This window comes from Anabrus simplex, chromosome 6, assembly GCF_040414725.1.
Source record: "Anabrus simplex isolate iqAnaSimp1 chromosome 6, ASM4041472v1, whole genome shotgun sequence".
Classification (NCBI taxonomy): domain Eukaryota; kingdom Metazoa; phylum Arthropoda; class Insecta; order Orthoptera; family Tettigoniidae; genus Anabrus; species Anabrus simplex.
Window position 1 is genome coordinate 313,872,165 of NC_090270.1, and position 19,711 is coordinate 313,891,875.

General features: G+C 37.3%; 1 protein-coding gene across 1 annotated transcript in view; it reads right to left on the reverse strand.

Annotated features, from left to right (window-relative positions):
* Dbp80 (putative ATP-dependent RNA helicase Dbp80) overlaps positions 1-19,711 on the reverse strand; it is a 152,565-nt gene that overhangs the window by 60,503 nt on the left and 72,351 nt on the right. The window contains exons 6-7 of the mRNA XM_067150554.2: positions 14,512-14,689; positions 4,905-5,142 (exon numbers count right to left, since the gene is read on the reverse strand). Of these exons, the coding sequence (XP_067006655.1) occupies positions 4,905-5,142; positions 14,512-14,689 (416 nt within the window). The remainder of the gene's footprint in view (positions 1-4,904; positions 5,143-14,511; positions 14,690-19,711) is intronic.

Here is a 19,711-nt window from a genome sequence, read left to right on the forward strand (position 1 = left end):
AGACCCCAACTAGAGTATGGTTCCAGTGTATGGGACCCTCACCAGGATTAGCTGATTCAAGAACTGGAAAAAATCCAAAGAAAATCAGCTTGATTTGTTCTGGGTGATTTCCGATAAAAGAGTAGCATTACAAAAATGTTGCAAAGTTTGGGCTGGGAAGAATTGGAAGAAAGAAGACGAGCTGCTCGACTAAGTGGTATGTTCCAAGCTCTCAGCGGAGAGATGGCGTGGAATGACATTAGTAGACAAATAAGTTTGTGTAGTGTCTTTAAAAGTAGGAAAGATCACAATATGAAGATAAAGTTGGAATTCAAGAGGACAAACTGGGACAAATATTCATTTATAGGAAGGGGAGTTAGGGACTGGAATAACTTACCAAGGGAAATGTTCAATAAATTTCCAATTTCTTTGAAAACATTTAAGAAAAGGCTAGGAAAACAACAGATAGGGAATCTGCCACCTGGGTGACTGCCCTAAATGCAGATCAGTATTGATGGATTATTGATTATAATGCTGCAATTCCAAAAATTTTACGGACAAACTGTAAAAGTTGGCAGGTATGCCTTTCCTTTCCCCTTCCATTTAACTTTGCTCAACGTCATCACTTCTATACCCTCCTTCTCCATAAAATCCACAATTCTGCCTTTCCTGTCGGGGTCATAAACTTCTTATTGAAAAAAAAAAAAAAGCACGTTAATTTAGTTTTTGAGGGGGATTTCCAAACCACAGCTGACTGAAACCAAAAACGCAAAATAACAACCATTAGATTTATTCAAGGAAGGATATTTTGAAAAGAATGCAGAGTATATTAAATGTTAATATAAGTTAAGGTTAATTTTCTTGAGTATGAACAAGAACTATCACAAATATGAGATGCACTGCTAACATGATAAGAGAGCACAGCATCCGCTCCAGAATGTAAAGCGGCATGGAACTCTGTTATGACATCATAGGGCATTGAGTTGAGACTGCCTGATCTAGACGATTGTCTATTATTTACACAGCGTTGTATTATCTGAGATCGTATCTATAAAGGGCAATGACTAAGCCTGCCTGTCCATTGAAGATATTCGCGTGGTGCAAGTTCCAGTAATTCGGTTTCTTCGTCCCATTTTTCCTTCGTCTACTGATCATAGCATGACACACAACTGATATAATACTTTCCATACATTCATGACAAGATTGTTCTTTTAGCTTACCAGGTTTGGGCATCAAACGCTGGCTTATAATTCAGTGGGGTCAAACCCACTATCTCCCGAATTTTGGATACTGAAGTGACTGCAGCTATCAAGCTCAATACTTCAGGGCCTATACAAGTGAAGGAGGGTCATGGCATTGGGGAGTAGGGTCCCCAACCTATTGAATCCTTCTACATCTGGTATTATTATTCTCTTTCCATAATACAGTTTTTAAATGTCTTCAAGCAACATGTACTTGGTTTCAGTGGAATACTTAATACTTTTAAATATCAAAAAAAAAAAAAAAGAAAAAAGAAAAAAGAGGGGCCTCTGGTCATCCTCAAAAGCTACATGATTGACTATAACAAACTTAAGGTACAATTGCCAAATATCTTGCCATTCCTTCCATTCTCTATTCACAGGACATTTCTCGGCCATTGAGAATTTGCCCACTTTTTTACGTCCACTGATATTACAAGCATTTCTTCTAGTCCTTGTCAAATTCACCCATGATAACATTTCAGCATTGATGTGCAGGTCCCTACGGGCATCAACAAGATCAACAAGATCTGCACCAGGCCTCTCCAGAGGGAACACAATATCACTATCACATTTCGTCCAAGCCGGTTTTCCCAGAACAAATACTTCAACCATGATTTTGCTGTCTACTGACAACAGGTTCACTCCAAACTTACCCATTTTCCCCAATATGCCCACATAATAACAAAATTTAAAAAAATACGCAACTGCTTGCCAGTGGACACAGAAATACAGTGGTGGTCAAAATAATAGAGCCACCTGGCAAAGGTTTGTACTATGATGGAAAAAAAAATTTACGTTGTACAGGAACCATTACAACAGTCACATTGTACCACAGTCAGTTATATAGATAACACAACTCAAACTACTCAATAATATTCAAAAGAAAACCAGACAAGGGTCAAAAAAATAGAGCCAATTGACACAAATATTTTGTATTTGATCTCAGTCTTATGAAATTTACAGGAAAAGTCGTTTTTGCATAGGAGTGCATTAGTACTTTGTGGGGTAACCCTTATTTTTTAGGATTGCCCTGCACCTCTTACCCATAGAGTCGAATAAACGCCTGCATTCGTCGCTGCTAATCGCATACCAGGCTCTCTGGATTTCTTCCCAAAATTTATCTAAAGATGCAGCTTTTGAGCAGTCAATTATCTTGTCTACGATCTCAAGTTCTCAATGGGTGATGCGTCAGGGGATTGAGGTGGCCACTCTAATACTTTGATATGGTGATCTTGAAAAAACTGCCTTATGATCCTTGCAGTATGCTTTGGATCGTTATCGTGCTGAAATTTCCATTTCAGCGGCATTTCCTCTTCAGCATAAGGCAGCATCACATTTGCCAAGATGTCTTTGTACATTTCTGCATTCATTGTGCAGTTGATACGGTGTATTGGACCAATGCCGTACCATGAAAAACATCCCCATACCGTAACACTTCTGCCACCGTATTTCACAGTTTTTAAAGTGTACTTCGGATTAAATTCCTGGTTTGGTGGGCGGCGTACATAGACTGTTCCATCTGAGGCAAACCTATTATACTTGGATTCATCAGACCAAAGGATGTTCCTGCACCAAATATTAGGTTTTTGTTCATTTCTACGGGCGAAGGCGAACCTTTTCCGAACATTAGCTTTTGAAACATGTGGCTTCTGTCTCGCAATGCGCCCATTCAATTTTGCGGATCTCAGTCGTCTTTGAATCGTTGAGGTTGATGGTTGAACATCTTTTTTGTCGCTAAACAAAATGGCTTTCAGTCGTGGTGTTGACAAAAATGGGTCTTTCTTTACTTCTCTAGTGATGAGTCTGTCTACGCAAGGAGTAGTTACACGAGGTCGCCCCCTGTTCTCCACCTGCGGCTTTGTTTGTTTTGCCAGCCTAATCACATTCTGGACTCATTTTTGTGAAACGTGTAAATCTTTGGCTACTTGATTCAAGGACATCCCACTTCTGAACATCCGGAACATTACTATACGCTCATCATCACTTGTATGCTTTGCTCTGACCATCTAGCAGAATGTAAACAAAACCAAACGTCAATTTACCTACAAAATAATATTGAGTGGTGGTTTGTTGACAAATAATATCGCTAGCCCCTAAAACAACTGCAAAACATCAATCTGAACAGGACTCTGTAAAACGGCTCTATTATTTTGACCCATACGATTCTTACCTTTATGCCTCTTTTCGCACGTCTAGCTCAAACGCTTCCTTTCACACGACTACAGATAGCAGCGACGCCTTCCCTGATGTTGTCTAAAAGGGACTGACAACACAGCACTTGTGGAGATTTTGCGAACTAATAGATATCCTAGTTCTTAATCCTGTCAATAGATGTGGCTCTATTATTGTGACCGCCACTGTATATTTAATAAAGTTATATGCAAAACCAAAGGGAAACAGAAGCAATTATGGCAGGATACAAACAATGCTGTTAAAATAACAATGTAGATATGTACCTCTAAGGCTGAAGACGACAATTATTAGAAATAGTATTCCCTTTGCTAGTAATTTCCAAACACCTCTTGAAAAATAAATTTGCCATTCAAACATTTAATTTTTTGTTTGAATCTAATATTTGTAGGTATAAATGTAATTGTAACCTAGTCTGTTCGAACCCTTTAATAAATTAGGTTTTCAAAATATTCAGATTTTTTTGAAATCTTCTATAAGTTACAAATATTTACAGACTACACAATTAAAAATCGACAAAATAAGGTAATGGATGAATGTGGTAGGTGGACAAAATGGAAAGAGGAAGAAATGTCCATGGACAAAATGCTAGACGTTCATTCACATTATATAAAAGCAAATTAAAATCTAAGGATGCAACATCTCAAATATTAATAAACCGTTAAGTAAATATAATATGAAACTTACATGACAGAAGATCAGTTGTAAAACCCGAAGCAACTTATGCTAGCGAAACACCCTTCAAGTTGAACACTAAATCAGCAACTGATAAACTGCAGAAAGTAGATAAAGAATCATCAGGACAATCATCAATAAGAAATACCAAGTTGATTGCCAATGGAGATTGTTACCTAATGAAGTGGTATATCGTGAAAGTAAATCAATAACAGATACAATGCGGAAAAGGAGAATTGCCTTTTTTCTTTGCCCGCAACCCGACTAGTGAGCAGTTATTTAGTTACTTCTGGAAAAATAAAACAAAGAACATTTGGTTCACAGGTATCATGAATGATTTAGAAGAATTAAATTTATCAATGCTCCAAATTTAAGGCAGAGAAGAGAAGAGGATTCTAAGGAATAAACACTTGGAATAAAATCCGGGCTAGCCATAAGATACAACAACACATTTACGATTCAAACTCATAACATTTGAACGAAGGAAGTACACCATTACTGACAACAAAAGGGTAGCCAGGTCCGACAGGATGAGAAGTTTTGGGAGCAGAAGAAGAGGCTGAAAAGGTGACTCTATTTAATACTATTAGACTTTAATGTTCATGACTGATTGAAGTACTGATTTACAGACTACGCAATTAAAAATCAACAAAAGAAGGTAATGGATGAACGTGGTAGGTGGACAAAATGGAAAGAGGAAGAAATGTCCATGGATGAAATGCTAGGCATTCATTCACATTACATGAAGGCAAATTAAAATCTAAGGATGCAAGAGATCAAATATTAATAAACCGTAAGTAAATATAATATGAAACTTACATGACAGAAGATCATGGCTTGCCCAATTGTGACAACACCATATATGTTAGCTATAGCACAATATTTATCTTCAACAGAACGACAGTTAACATAATATTGCTTTATGTTGTCTAAACTCTCCTCCTCACGTTTCAGTCGAATAATCACAGGATTCGATACAATCGCCTCAGCAAACTCCATCACATCTTGTTCATAAGTTGCAGAAAAGAACATCATTTGGCAAGATCTTGGCAGCATTCTAAATATTAACACAAGAGAAATGATATCAATATTAGAACAGAACACGGCAATCAGAAGGAAACTATGCATTTATTTAAGTATCCTGGACATATTTTTGCCTCTAACATCTAAAAAAATTGTGTGCATGTTACATACAATGACATAATATCTGAATAAGTAATGACATTCATCATCATCCTCCTCATTTTCCCATTTCCAGTTGACACCGGGTGGGAGCAAATATCATACCTAACTTCACAAAACCAAAAATCAGGAGATTTTGATATGAAAATCAAGGAAAATCATGAGGTACAATTGGTCAAAATTGCTCCTTCTACATGTCTCAAGCAATACATTACTATGATATATTTATAACACTTATTGTCTCAAAGCCCAACTGTTGGTATATGAGGCTACAAGGCTAAAAATTATACATCTCTATTCCCTCACAGGAAGTATGTGAGTGAGATGATCGGTCTCTGATAAGTCTTCCAAAAATAGTATGAAGTCATGCTCCATGCCTGTGAATCAGTCATGTACTTGAATGCCATTACTTAGCAAATGCATAGATTAATATATTGCATCAGCACCTGTGCGATTATGCAAAGCGCAGTGCTCTTTGTATCAAATAACTAGCTGATACACCCATGCTTCGCTACGGAATTCTCAGAAAGACTGTCCCTATAATTTTCCCAAGTGAAGTCAACATAGGTTATTACAATGACGTCAGTACGAATGTAGCTATTAAAAGCAATGCTGTCATATGAAATATTTGATAAAATGAAAAACAGCACATTTTCTCACTTTTAATGAAAAGTGCTACGGTGTCTAACAGTTCAAAGTTCCAGAGCTAGAATGATCAGGCTGAAGACAGCCGTGAACACCCCTCCGCTATTATTCTGTTAATAAGATACAGATGTTGATTCCCATAGAGAATCTGAAATATTTGTTCCGAATGAGTAAATTTATAATACCAATACAAATGGTCCGCTACTGGACATTACAAATTTTCCAGCTGGATCATTTATATTGGTATTATTCTGCTAAGTGAGCACACTGCTCATTCCAATCACTGACTCAGAATAGGGACCAAATAGCTGGAATACTATGATGAACCAGTATGTTATGTACCAGTAGTATCAGAAAACTTATGAACCAGAGGAACGGCACAATAAAGAAGAGAGAGATTTAACTCCCCAGCTACTTCCCCCCAATATTCAGGCAAGACAGACTCCAATACTCAGACCGTAATATAAGAAAAACACGGCGGTCGAAGTAGCCGGACTGCTGGTATTGGCTAACACGAAAATATCACGTATATATTATATAAACGGCGGTAATTTAACATGATAAATGTAACATCAGAGGGGAAATAACTTTTTCACGTATCAAAACACTTCCGAATGGAAATTCTAAGTTTCCAAGGAGGGAAATAGATATTTTTCCACCAATAGAGGAAGTCAGTTTTATCTCCCGTACGCAGTTATCAGACTGCCTCTTATATAGGGCTTCTGATAAGTTCACCTGCATAAACCCCAGCGTCAGTGGGTAGGGTCTGACACATCCCACTCTGATGAGTCTAGTGTCAGACCTAAGACAAAACGCTGGTTAATAGAGCAAACGCCTGAAAAGCCTTACATCTGATCTGGTTTTTTTTTTTCAAAACACTTCGCCAACAAGTACACACCACATATAATTAACTAGAATCACACATACTCTACTAAAAAAGAGAACAACAAGCTGATTATTTAGAAATTTCAATTAGTTAAATAACGTTTTCTCTTAGATTTCATTTTGCTGGATGTATGAAAATACATCTGTTAAAATGATATTTATAACATCATTTTGAATGTTTCAAAATAAATTAACGTGCGAAATTCCTCAATTATTTCGCTTTCATGAGAACTATGAAACAATTTGTTGCGTTAGTTTTGAAGTGGTGGAAAATTTCTTATGTTCAGCACCCAATGAAAGGGACGTACGACTGAAATAATGTTACTGGCTTTCCCACTAACGACTTGTTTATGCTTTTTGGAGACGCCAAAGTGCCGGAATTTAGTCACACAAGAGTTCTTTTATGTGCCAGTACATCTACCAATACGAGGCTGACGTATTTGAGCACCTTCAAATACCACCGGACTGAGCCAGGATCAAACTTGCCAACTTGGGATCAGAAGGCCGCCTTAACCGTCTGAGCCAATCAGCCCAAGTACACCCGAAATGATTATGTTAACCTAATGAATGCTCACATAATGTTGACATATGGCATAGCAGCACTTCACACAATGATGGCGTAACCTTAGAAATGAAACGTTCAGATATTAAAGGTATAATAGGTTTTTACTCATTAAAGAACATGAGTGCAAACACTCTATTGACTCTAAAAATTAATATTTAACCACATGGACGAGCTTCAGATAACCACAGCATGAATCAAAATGTGTTGGCAGTGTAAAGCCCTATGTCACAAAACCCACCTAATCCCTCCAAGTCACTATTTCTTCTGCCTAACAGTATACAGATTGCTCCATCTGTCACATTTATAAGTTTTGTTATACTCCTGCATCCAGCCAAACATTTCCACAGGCAAACACAGATTATTGTAAAATACACTTGCATCTAAATCACTCGACATTTTGAAGCACATAGACACTGATGGAATATCACAGCATCAATTATATTCTATCTAAATTAATATTTTTCGAGGAACATGAATAGGTTCACCGTTTTGAATTAGAGAAAAGACTTCCTAACCTCAGACTTCTTCTCAAAATGATGTATGCACACTACAGTTTTGTCATTGACTTCAACATAATCATAAATAATATTAATAAGAATAGTTGTACGAGAGGCATTGCCATAGTCAGACTTAAACCTGGTTCAAAACACGATCAAAACAAACATTTTCTCACATTACTGCGTATAATTACAGATCCTAAGTGGCCAATGACTCGTTTAAATACACTTGCACACTTATATTCTAGAAAGAAAGTAACATTTATCGTCAACTTTCATGAAATTACACCGACTACATATGATAACAACAAACCAAAACAAACCCACATTTCTGACATGTCCGGCTGCTCGATTCGCCATCTTTGAACGATCAAGAGCAGCATTAAGGTCTGAGGACTGGAGTCGGTCTTGATTCAGGCAGGTTGTTCTCTATATGCAACAGTAATCCAATCTATCGGAGATTAATTGCAGCAGAATACACAAAGCACATCACAACAAACAATGTTCAATGTAATGTTATGTTGATCAATTTTACGAGCTTTCTATATTGCAGGCCTTCATTATTTAGTTTTCTTCTGACTTTCTGATATTGGAGCATTTAATGTAAAGTGAGTCCTCCTTTCTTTCAGGACTCCCTATTGTGTTTTTATTCAAGCGATCGTTCCTGCGTGACTTTTTTCTCATTCTTATAATCAACTTCACAATTTTATCACCACCACCACCAATATTATTATAGTCGGTACGGTAAAACTGAATAAGGCATAAATAATCGGAAATTGTATTCTCTGTAACTTTTGTTACATAGTATTTTTTGATATGACCAGTAAAATAGGTTATTAAAAATTAAATTTTCGACAACTTCCCCTAAACTACCATTTCGAACAGGGAGAATAAAATTGTTTATAGCGTAGACTGTAGTTCCTTATTCCCCGACTTTACATACCGATGTTCAATAAATTCTGTTCGCCTGTTTTCTCGCATCGGTACTTTGGCGCTGATATGGACTTGGCAACAAAAATCCAAATTCAAGAATATCTCTGTTATCATAGCCAGTGTTGCAGCTTTTGTCTTGGTACTCACCTGCCGCATTTCATTTTGTTACAGTTGACAATGTGCTGCTGCGTTTTTTTAGACACAGAAAATGAACATGGCGACCGGCAGCAGTATACGTGTTCTGGTGTACCTCTGAATTTGTTGTACATACATGTAAATATGCAGTGTTTTATTCATGTGTAAGAAATGTTTGAATCACCTTCTGAGTGATGTATTTGTGTCTGCTTGTTTGGGGCAGTCTGGTCCTCCATCTGACTTGTTTTAAAATTGTATTTGTGCGCCTATGGAACTGATCTTTATTGTGCGGCCAATATGTTGTTTCGTCGTTCGCAACAGCCAGTACGGTAAAAATGTATGACATAATTGATAGGATATTTAATAATATATAACATTAGCTATTTAGTATTTATCGATAGGGCCAACAATAAGATAGATAATTTGAGAATTACATTTCAAGCCTTCCTGTAAACTACCATTTCACTCAGTATGAATAAAATTATTTATAGCCTAGATCGTAGCAACTTATTCCTCAACTTTATATACTGATTTTCATGAAGTTCTCTTTAGCCATTTTCTCGTGATGCACGTACATACATAAATTATGGAAAATTAAAATGTGCACTTCCCCTTGTTAGTGCGGTCATGACCGGTACAGAAATACGATTCTTTTTAAATTCTGAGCAATATACACACACAAGACTCTATTTTATTTATGTTGAGATAAATTAAAATTAATCAGAATTGTCTCCAAATGGCTCCTAAAATCTCTAGAAAAGTCACTGGTTGTTATCATTGAAATTCTGTCACTAAATTAGTAAAAAAGACTCCATCTAGCCTAGAATCGACTAAATTGATGTGAATGAACACAGCATGCGAGAACGAGAGACTGACAATTGATATACGAGTCGTGATAACAGGATTTAATAAACATTGCACATTCGCGCACATTTCTCGCATTAATAAACGTCGATATTTAGTTTGAAAGCAGCCAATGAGCAAAGGACTTCCGGCCATTGGCGTAAAAAAAAGCTGAAATGGCAGGATCTGATAGCAAATGTTTGAAGTACAAAAAAGAGAAAAAAAAAAACCTAAAATTGAGAGAAATAATAGAATAATCGGATAATCAGAAGGCAGGAAAAACTGTCGAAAATCGGGAGTCTCTCGCCTTAATCGGGAAAGTTGGCAGGTATGAAACATGATTCCTATCCACTGTGTTCTGTCGTTCCACCCTCCTCCTTCCGACACAATGTTCCAATGTTAAACCATTTCCATTACGTCGTTTGGAGGTAGCTTGTCCGTGCCTGACCGAGTCATCAGTATACCTAGCGGCACTGCAACTTTTGACGTCAGCTGTTGGTTGGGGTTTGCCTTTCTTGTTACCAGGAGTGCTTTGATAAGCTCCACACTCCCCCTGATTATCGCAAGTGTGAGCGGAGAGTTACCCAGATAGGGTGCCTCACAATCTGAGTTCCCCTTCTCCACCAGCATTTGTAGCGTTGTCTAAATTAGCATCTGGCTGCATGCATAGAGCATGCAACGCGTTCTTCCCATTACGCTTGCAATTGCTATCATCTGTGAAATCAAAGGCTTAGTCATCTTCATTGTATTCCATCTTTGCCTGAACACTGGGATTGACCCTGTATTCAAGCAAAAGTTCACACATTTCAAGTGTCCCTTGGCAGGGAACCATTAGTGCTAGTACATGAAGTGAACTTAGACCTCCATCTAGGAAATTGGAACCATATCGGCTTAGTTCATATAGGCTATTGTTACGATAGACTCGCCACACCCGAAGGAGTAATGACAATATACTTTTGAAATGCACCCATTTACTTGAACAATAAGCCATTACAAAATACGGATCAATTACCTTGGCAGAGCACTGAACAAGGATAAGAGCAGTAAATGGAAGATTACCAACAGAATCCAGCAAGGCAGCAGTTATTTTTTACAATCAAATCAGAATACAAATCTTAAATGATTTAACAGAACTTGGAAATTTATCAAATATTTTCCTTGATTAATTATTCCAATCTCTTATTTCTCTTCCTATAAATGAATATTTGCCCCAATATGTCTTTTTGAATTCCAGCTTTAACTTCATACTATGATCTTTCCTACCTTTAAGAGCTCCACTCCAGTTCATTCGTCTATCAATGTCATTCCACGCCATCTCGGAACATACCGCATAGTTGAGCCATTCGTCTCCTTGCTACAAAGTCTGTCAAGCCCAAAACTTGCAAAATTTTCATTATATGACTCTTTTGACAGATGAAATGGCGTACGGCTTTCAGTGCTGGGAGTGTCCAAGGACTCTTTTGTCAGAAATCACCCAGAACAAATCATGCTGATTTCCACTCTAATTGGGTTCTTACAAGAGTCTTTATGATCCACATCCTTACTGCAAGCCCTACATACCCTCATAACCATACGAAGAGATCTTCTCACTGATGTGATTACGCCAATGAAGAACTTTCCTTATTTCACCACCTACATACTTACAGTGATCCCCATGCGCTACTATCACCCCATCAACACAGAAATTAAAACAGAGGACTTCTCCTCTTGGTAAAACTTATAATCTGACTTTTCATCCCCTTTACCATCATACCAGTGCATGCCATCCATCTCACAACATTGCTGCAGTCTTTTTGTTGTAGCTCACAATCCCGCAACTTATTTATAATTCTATACAGTATAACTTCATTCGCAAAAAGCCTCATCTCCAATTCCAGTTTTTTACTCATCATTTATATACAGTATATATATGAAAACATAAAGGTCAAATAATAATGCCCAGTGGGACTCCCCTCTTAAACGTTACAGGCTCAGATAATGTCTCACCTATTCCAATTCTCTGAGTTCTATTTTCTAGAAATTTAGCCATCATTCAACCATTCTTTTATCTAGTCCAATATACCTCATTTTCATCAGCAGTCTTCTACGATCACACTATCTTGGATAGGTCAATAGCGATGCAGTCTATTTGATCTCCTGAATACAAAACATCTGCTACATCCTGCTGGAATCCCACAAGTTGAGCCTCACTGGAATAACCTTTCCTAAAACTGAACTGTGTTCTATCAAATGAGTTAGTAAGTTCACAAACGTTGTCTAATGTAATCTAAAAGAATACTTTACTAGAGCTTACAAGCAACACATGTTAAGCTGACTGGCCTGTAATTATCTGCTTTATGTTTATCACCCATTCCATTGTACATTGAAGCTACAATTGCAAATCTCCATTCATTTGGTATAATTCATTCATGTACATTACAGCAGCAGTGTTGCCAACTCAGCGGATTTTCCGCCAAATATGGCGGATTTTTAAATGGAACAGGGGATAAATTTTCCATATAGCGGACAATGGATTTTTTAACGGATTATCAAACTTCCTTAATAATTTTCAGTAGTAACAATATGACCTTTCATCACCAAGAGAAAAAATAATAGAGAACTTACTACGGTCCCATTGTATTGAACTTATGCTGCATACTACGACTCGTTTTCTAGATCAGCTCTGGCCCACAGCCTCAGTCAAAATTTGTTACAATCGTTAGTGTACTCTTGATGAACCGGGTAGTGCCGTGTTTGATAACGTGTTTCTTTTGCCATTAGGTTCCTTTTGATACGTCAATAGGCCTATGTCGAAAGAAAAGGTTAAAGAGTAGTCAGATATTTCGTAATGAGTGGTTAGATAGTTAAACTTTAAAAGACTAGTTGGTTGAGCTTCCCAGTGATCCCAAACACGGACAGTGCATTTATAGGCGAAACTTTTTGACATTATGTTTTTCTGCACTTATAAAAACAATGAAAACAGTAATGAAAGTAAAAATAACTTTCGAAATAGATTTGAAAATTTTCGTATGTACTCTGCTGCTGTGAACTGCCAGTATATAATTTGAAAAGGAATAGTACCATATGAAACCACAGGATCTCAACCCAGCACATCTGCTCCAGAGCATATAGTGCAGGGAGGAGAAGATGATGAACTCCTCTTCTGAAACTGGTAAGTGTTGAGTTAATCTCTTTTCAACAGCTGGTATATGCTATTTTACACGAGTTAAAAATTTAGTGGTATTTAGGGGATTTTCAACTAAAATTTAGTGGAGAAAAGAATTATGGTTTGGCAACACTGAAAATGCAGGCAACAGAAATGAGATTCATAAGAACCATGAATCAAACTACTCGAAAGAACACAATCAGGAATGAAGTAATCAGGAAGGTAGTTGGTATTGAGGTCCCTCTTAGCAGTGTAATAAAGGAGCGGAGACTTCACATTCTGAGAATGGAGAGTGAGAGACCTGCCAGACAATACTTCAACATTACTCCCAATGAGAGAGACCAAGTGGAAGACCAAGGAAACGCTGAGTAGAGACAGTGAAACCAGATGTGGAGGAGAGAGGTCTCAAATGGGAAGATGTCCAGGAACAGAAGATGTAACCAGACAGGAAGAGATGGTGAGTGCTTGTACGCCACACCCGGGAAACTGGACTGGGAAAATGAGGATGACAATCATGAGTTACATGAAGTACTGTCATGTCCGGTATTTACTTTCTTTCTACATTCGAGGCTTGTTTTAGTTCAGAAAGCACAAGTTTATCCACCTGTTGCCACCTGCGCCTAACACGGCTTTACTAGGTAACCGAATAACAAGGGAAGATAAACATTAGAAGGAATGTTGATGTCATGTTGAGTGCTTTTCTGCTAAATGAGCTTTATTTTGTTAAAGAATTAAAAAAACTGATCTATTTTTAACCTATATTGTGGGTTGTTAGTACAATAAAAGTATTGAAATTCAGGTTTTGTCTATAAAAATACACCAAGATTAACTAGAACACTAGATCAATACAATGTTCATATTCCGACTCGAGCAAACTCTCAAATCTCTTTCTGTATAATTTCTTGGATGTCTCCACGGAAACACTCATGATATATTTAGAGGACCAAAGACAGGATAATTCAACTAAACTATTGGCTTTGTTGCTGATTTTATAAAGGAAAAACAAAACCAACAAAGTCCAATAAGTTGCAAAGTTATTGGAATGAAGGTATTGGAGGTTGTATGTAAGTTCCAATAAATGAATTTAAAGCAAGCCTGGGGTAGTGTAAACAAAATATGTGGCATTTGGGATTGTGTTGACGACTTTGCACTACTACTGTACAATGCCTACAGCCACATTACACGGATAAATTGATCACCTATTAGTGTTACATAATAAAACTCAGCAAAATCTGCAATATCTTATATTGAAATAAAAGCTTTTGCTCTTGGATTTACTTTAGGACTCATTAGATTAAGTTATAAGAGAATTTAAATATGTTGTAATTGCATTCATTATTTAGTTTTTCTTGTAAATCCCTTCCAAAAATTCAATGTTGTCATACATATGAGTCTGTCTTACATTCAGGCCAATATGGTAGGTAGTAATACGCCAACATAATCTTACTAAACCAGTTTTCTTAACAAAAAATTTGGCTGTATTTGAAATGACCAACTCAAAATAATCTGGGCATTTCCCCACGATAAGAAAATAGGCACCCAAAATTGAATTACAAATTACAATAATTAATAGAAGTTTTTTCTACTAATACTTACTTATGAATACGAAAGCTCTGGTCTTGATGTCCCTGTGTGGCTATCATGACATCCGCTTCATCCAATACAAATACCGAGATCTTACTCAAGTCAAAGAAGCGGTACTTTACTCCCCAATCTACAACTTTGCCGGGAGTTCCAATGATGATGTGGTCCTTCAGCTTAGCACCTTTCTGAACTGAAATAAGAAAAATATATTACAGTAAAATGGAGAAATATGAGGAAGAGGGAGATATATTGATATTACAATGAAGGGTTTTGTGGAGAATCTGAACTTTACAGACCTAACTTCTCTTTTTCAAAAACATGCATGCATTGGCTGGGATTTGAGAAGCCAATCAAACACGCATATGCATACAGAATACTTACTTACGCTTAATATAATAATAATAATAATAATAATAATAATGATCTGCATATATGCATGTGTATGAGTCAGATTTATATATACAGTAGTCTCTCCATGGCTAAATAGTTAGCATGATGGCCTTGGTTTATGGAGTCCTGGGTTCGACTCCTGGCTGGGACGGGAATTTTAACCTTCACTGGTTGATTCCAATAGCTCAGGGGCTGGGAATGCACGCAGACTTCAGTACTAGAATTCATCATAGGTAGGGCCCCATACTCTCAGACAGGCAGGTCGCCTAAAAGGCAACAACTTTAAAGACCTACACGAGGCTTTTCCAGAGGCAAAATGCCATCATTATTATTATTATTATATGTAGAGTAGAAGCATGATTTACTTCCAAAACATAGAAATGAAAAATAAAACTTCCAGCTATACGCTTTACTCCAATGGAATATAAAATACATTACACTAATTATATTTAAATAACTCACTCACTAGAGGCCTACTTGTCGATCGCCTTAAAAAAGAAAGTCTGTAACTGTTGATTGACGGTTAATGGAAAGCATTTCTTTTTGTGTATCGTTTTTATACTCACAAGGAGCAGCCTCCCCATCCATGAAATTACTTTCTTTATGTTCATTGTCACTTCACTAACATTTGGAATATCTTCTTTCACCACCATTTTTAAGCTGACCTCGTCAGGATGAGTGGCTCAGACGGTTGAGGTACTGGCCTTCTGACCTCAACATGGCAGGTTCGACCCTGGCTCAGTCGGGTGGAATTTGAAGGTGCTCAAATACCGCAGCCTCCTATTGGAAGATTTCGAGGCATGCAAAAGAACACCTGGAGGACAAAATTCTGGCACCTTGGCGTTTCCGAAAACCATCAAAAGTAGATAGTGGGATGTAATAAACATATCATCATATTGTAATTATATTAAGCAGATTAATTTACTGACTTTAAGAAATAAGAATTTCACTATCAAATAAACACTGCATATTTTAAATTCACTGTGTTAAACCCTAATGTGCTATATATCAGCAGACCACTTTACACCAAGCTTCTACTGTATATTGAAGTTGCAGAGAATTTTCAACAGTTGGAAAGTGAATTAATCAAGAATACCACCGCATAAGCTATGATGCAAACAATGTACATTATGTTATTTCCACATATTAATCATCATTATCCGTTTCCCTCATCCAGCTCTTGCCGGGTTGGGAATTTTATGGTACCTTTCCATCTTCCTCTATACAACCACTGTTGTTTCTCCTTAACTGTGTTCCAATACAGGTTTCTCCTAATTATACTACCGTATTTACTCGTGTATTAGACCCCATCTTGGCTTTTCATGACGAAGAATATGAAAAAAAAAATCTTGCAAACAAGGACCCCCCCCAACGTAATTCGTCACAGAAGGACAATGATTCTGCTTTGAAACAGGTATAAGCCTTACTGCAGCTCTGATGACATCACACAAATTTGTTAATAGTTTAATCCATACGACCCACACAATGAAAACACACGTCAAAGTCATAGGTACATCTGTATTTTGTAGTTAAGAAATGTCCTGCCTCCATAGCGTAGGCCTACTGCAGCTCTGACGACGTTGCACAAAGAGATGAATAATTCTGTGTCTGAGCTGTGCATTGCAAGCACGCATCAGTCATGTATATATGCCTGTGTTTTGTAGTTAATAAGGATGTCCGCCAGCGTAAATGGTTAGCACAATTAGCTGCTGTTCTTGGGAGCCTGAGTTCGATTCCCGGTACCGTATTGCCAGAGATTTATGAATGGCAGGAAGATTGATTTGCGGTAAAAATGGTACATGCAACTCCCTTCCACTGGGGGCCTGTCAAAAATGAGCTGCACCACCTCGGGATGAGGAAACGAGATTTAGTTAAGAAATATTCACACGGTTGTTACTATTAATATAGCAGGCGAGATCATTAACAAAGTGATCGTTTAATATTTGTTATCAAACTAAAATAATTTAATCTAAGAGGTTCGCAACCTTACTATTAGCACTTATTGTTTTGTTTCCGTCTGTTATCTTTTATTTTATTTTCTTCGGTTTAGCACATTTTTTGGATTCAATTATGTTTTATATTAACTCTTTGTTCACTGAATTTGTCTCGGCGAGCTATTTATTGCTCCATCTAGTGATGTAAATATTGTATATTGTTATTGATTTTATTTCCGTCTGTCTCGTTTGTTTTTCATTTGTTCCTTCATTATGTTTTAGCACATTTTTAACTTATATTATGTAGATTACTTAACCCCCACTTATTTCAAACGAGTCGAGACATGTTTGAATTGTATTGCTCCATCTAATGATGGAATTATGTTTTGTATTGAATTAGGAGGATACATTTAATTTTTTCCTTTGTAAAGTGAAAACCGTCAATAGGGAATGATTCTAATATCTTGTAATCGTTTAATATCCCGTAACTCAGGCCAATATAGTTTGGATTTTTTGGAGAGAAGTAGGTTTAAAATGTGATAAAAACAATCTAATCGTAACTATTGTTTTACTCGCCAACGTGCCTTATGAATAATAATAGACTAATAATAATAATAATTATAATAATAATAATAATAATAATTTAATTTTATGTCTCCACTTAACGATTTTCGGAGATGCCAAACGAAACATACTATGCGTTAATAAAAAATGGAGACAACGGTCCTACGAAATTAAACGTTATGATGGTAAAATGCATTACCACCAAACCTGTAGATATCCATAAATGCAGCAAACATTCCTGTTATTTATTTTTAATCTTTCCGCCGTGGAACTTCTGGCACTATGCAGGCACTTGATAGCATACCTAACCTAAACAATGCGGTCTCTCTTATCTCATAGCTGTTTAAATAAATCCTGGTGTGATAAATGTGGAGAACGAGCATGAAATATACTTAAAAATAAGGGTTTGGCTTTCAACAGCCGCAGTTATCCAAAGAACTTTCAGTCACTATGTATTACATTCGGAAGTACAACTCGGAACATACGCTAGTTATCAGCTGGTGGTTTGGCACGCGTTTTACAGCATGGCTTTATCCGGAAGAAGTGGCTTCTGCTACACATAAATCAACTGGGAATATCAGAGACCATCTCCAGAAACCATTGGGAATAGATTCTCACTGTTTGGACTCTGTAGTCGGGAAAGAAACCATTTTTAAATTTTTCAAAAAAAGGCGGGATCTCGAATGCTCTCCATACATAGCAAACAAGATGGCAGTGAAAATGACATGACGACATGCCTGTAGCAGGGGAGTTGGCGGCACATGACGATAATTCAAACGAAAGCAGTGATTAGGTTTACTCAGGTTTACTGTGTGGTAGGCCTACTGTTCAACTGACAGAGCCAAATGGCTGGCCATTAAATTCTTTTATCAATATTGTATAATATGATACCCTTATCCCCTTTCTCTGCGGGATCCAGTATGAAGTGAGTCGAATCCTGCCCTTCCTGATGTCAACCTAATCAGAGGAATTAATAAGATGAAACGAATGGCATGATATGAGTAACTAAAACTGACTATATTTACTTTATATGTAGGCCTAAAAGTCATGTTCACCATTCATTGTCTTTTTACATTTAGAAATACTGCCTTCTAACAAAAAATAGCCAGTATAACTCAAATACATTCATAAGTTTGTTAAAGAATATTGTAGAATGTTTACATGTATAATTTATAGCTCTCTATAGCCGAGAAGCCAAAATGCACTGCACAAAATTTGAGGTTATCGCATATTACATTCTCTTAACATACCTAAACCATCAAAATCCATCAATTTCCATTTAGTCATAAAGCTTTTCCACTCTGATTTCCTTCCTGATGTCCTCATTTCTTACTCTGTCCTTTCTTGTCTTTCTTCTCATACTTCCTAAATATTTCATTTCACTTGCCTAGATTTTATTTTCCTGTTTTTTTTAATTATTGTCCAGGTCTGCTGCATATGTCAGTATTGGGCAGTAGTACATCTAGATATCACTTCTTAAAGCTTCATTAGTACTTCCTTCCTCCACAAATAGTTTCTCACACTTTGGAAGAATGCACTCTTGCTGCCAATACCACAGTCCTCAGTTCACAGCCTGCACATGACAATCTCACAGTACAGTATTACGTACACTGTCCGCTCTCAAACAGCAGTGTTTGCTCACTATCTCATGCTGATACCCAGTATTTTCTCCCATGCCACTTTAGAAGCCGACGTTTGCTACACAGCGGGTGGCCCGAGAAACTCCTCCATGGCGAAAGAGAAGTAGAATGAACACTCCATTCTACGGACAGAACACTCCACAGACTGCTCCCTCAAACTCAGGCTGTCACTGTCCACAGCGACATTCACTCACACTCGGACAGATCTGAACTCCACACCGACTGACAAGTCTCACTCGCCTCTCTTATATGCAATTCAAAGATATGAGCTTCATTGATGTTTCCGTATTGAACTGAGATCACAGAGATAAGATATCTATTAGGTTCAACCTATTCAATACTAATTACGTGTTGATGTTACTAATAACTTTTATTCAAACTTAAGGAGACAGCTCCAGAATCCTCTCAAAAACAAATTCTCTGGGTGCACTGTCGAAATCCTTCTTACAACGCTGGAGGCTCCAATGAGGTAGCAAGGCAATGGAGACAGCAATGGCAGAAGTGCGGCCAATTTATGTCCGCCTCTCACCCAATAGGTTTGCTGTGTGGCGAGCACTGAGGCCCCAATGCAGTGATGCCACTCACAATTCAATCCAGGCTCGAGTGCTCCTCCCCATGATTTACGATAAAATGGAGAACGCGGAAGACTTCCACATCACACTGTGCCCTCCATAAGCAAATCAG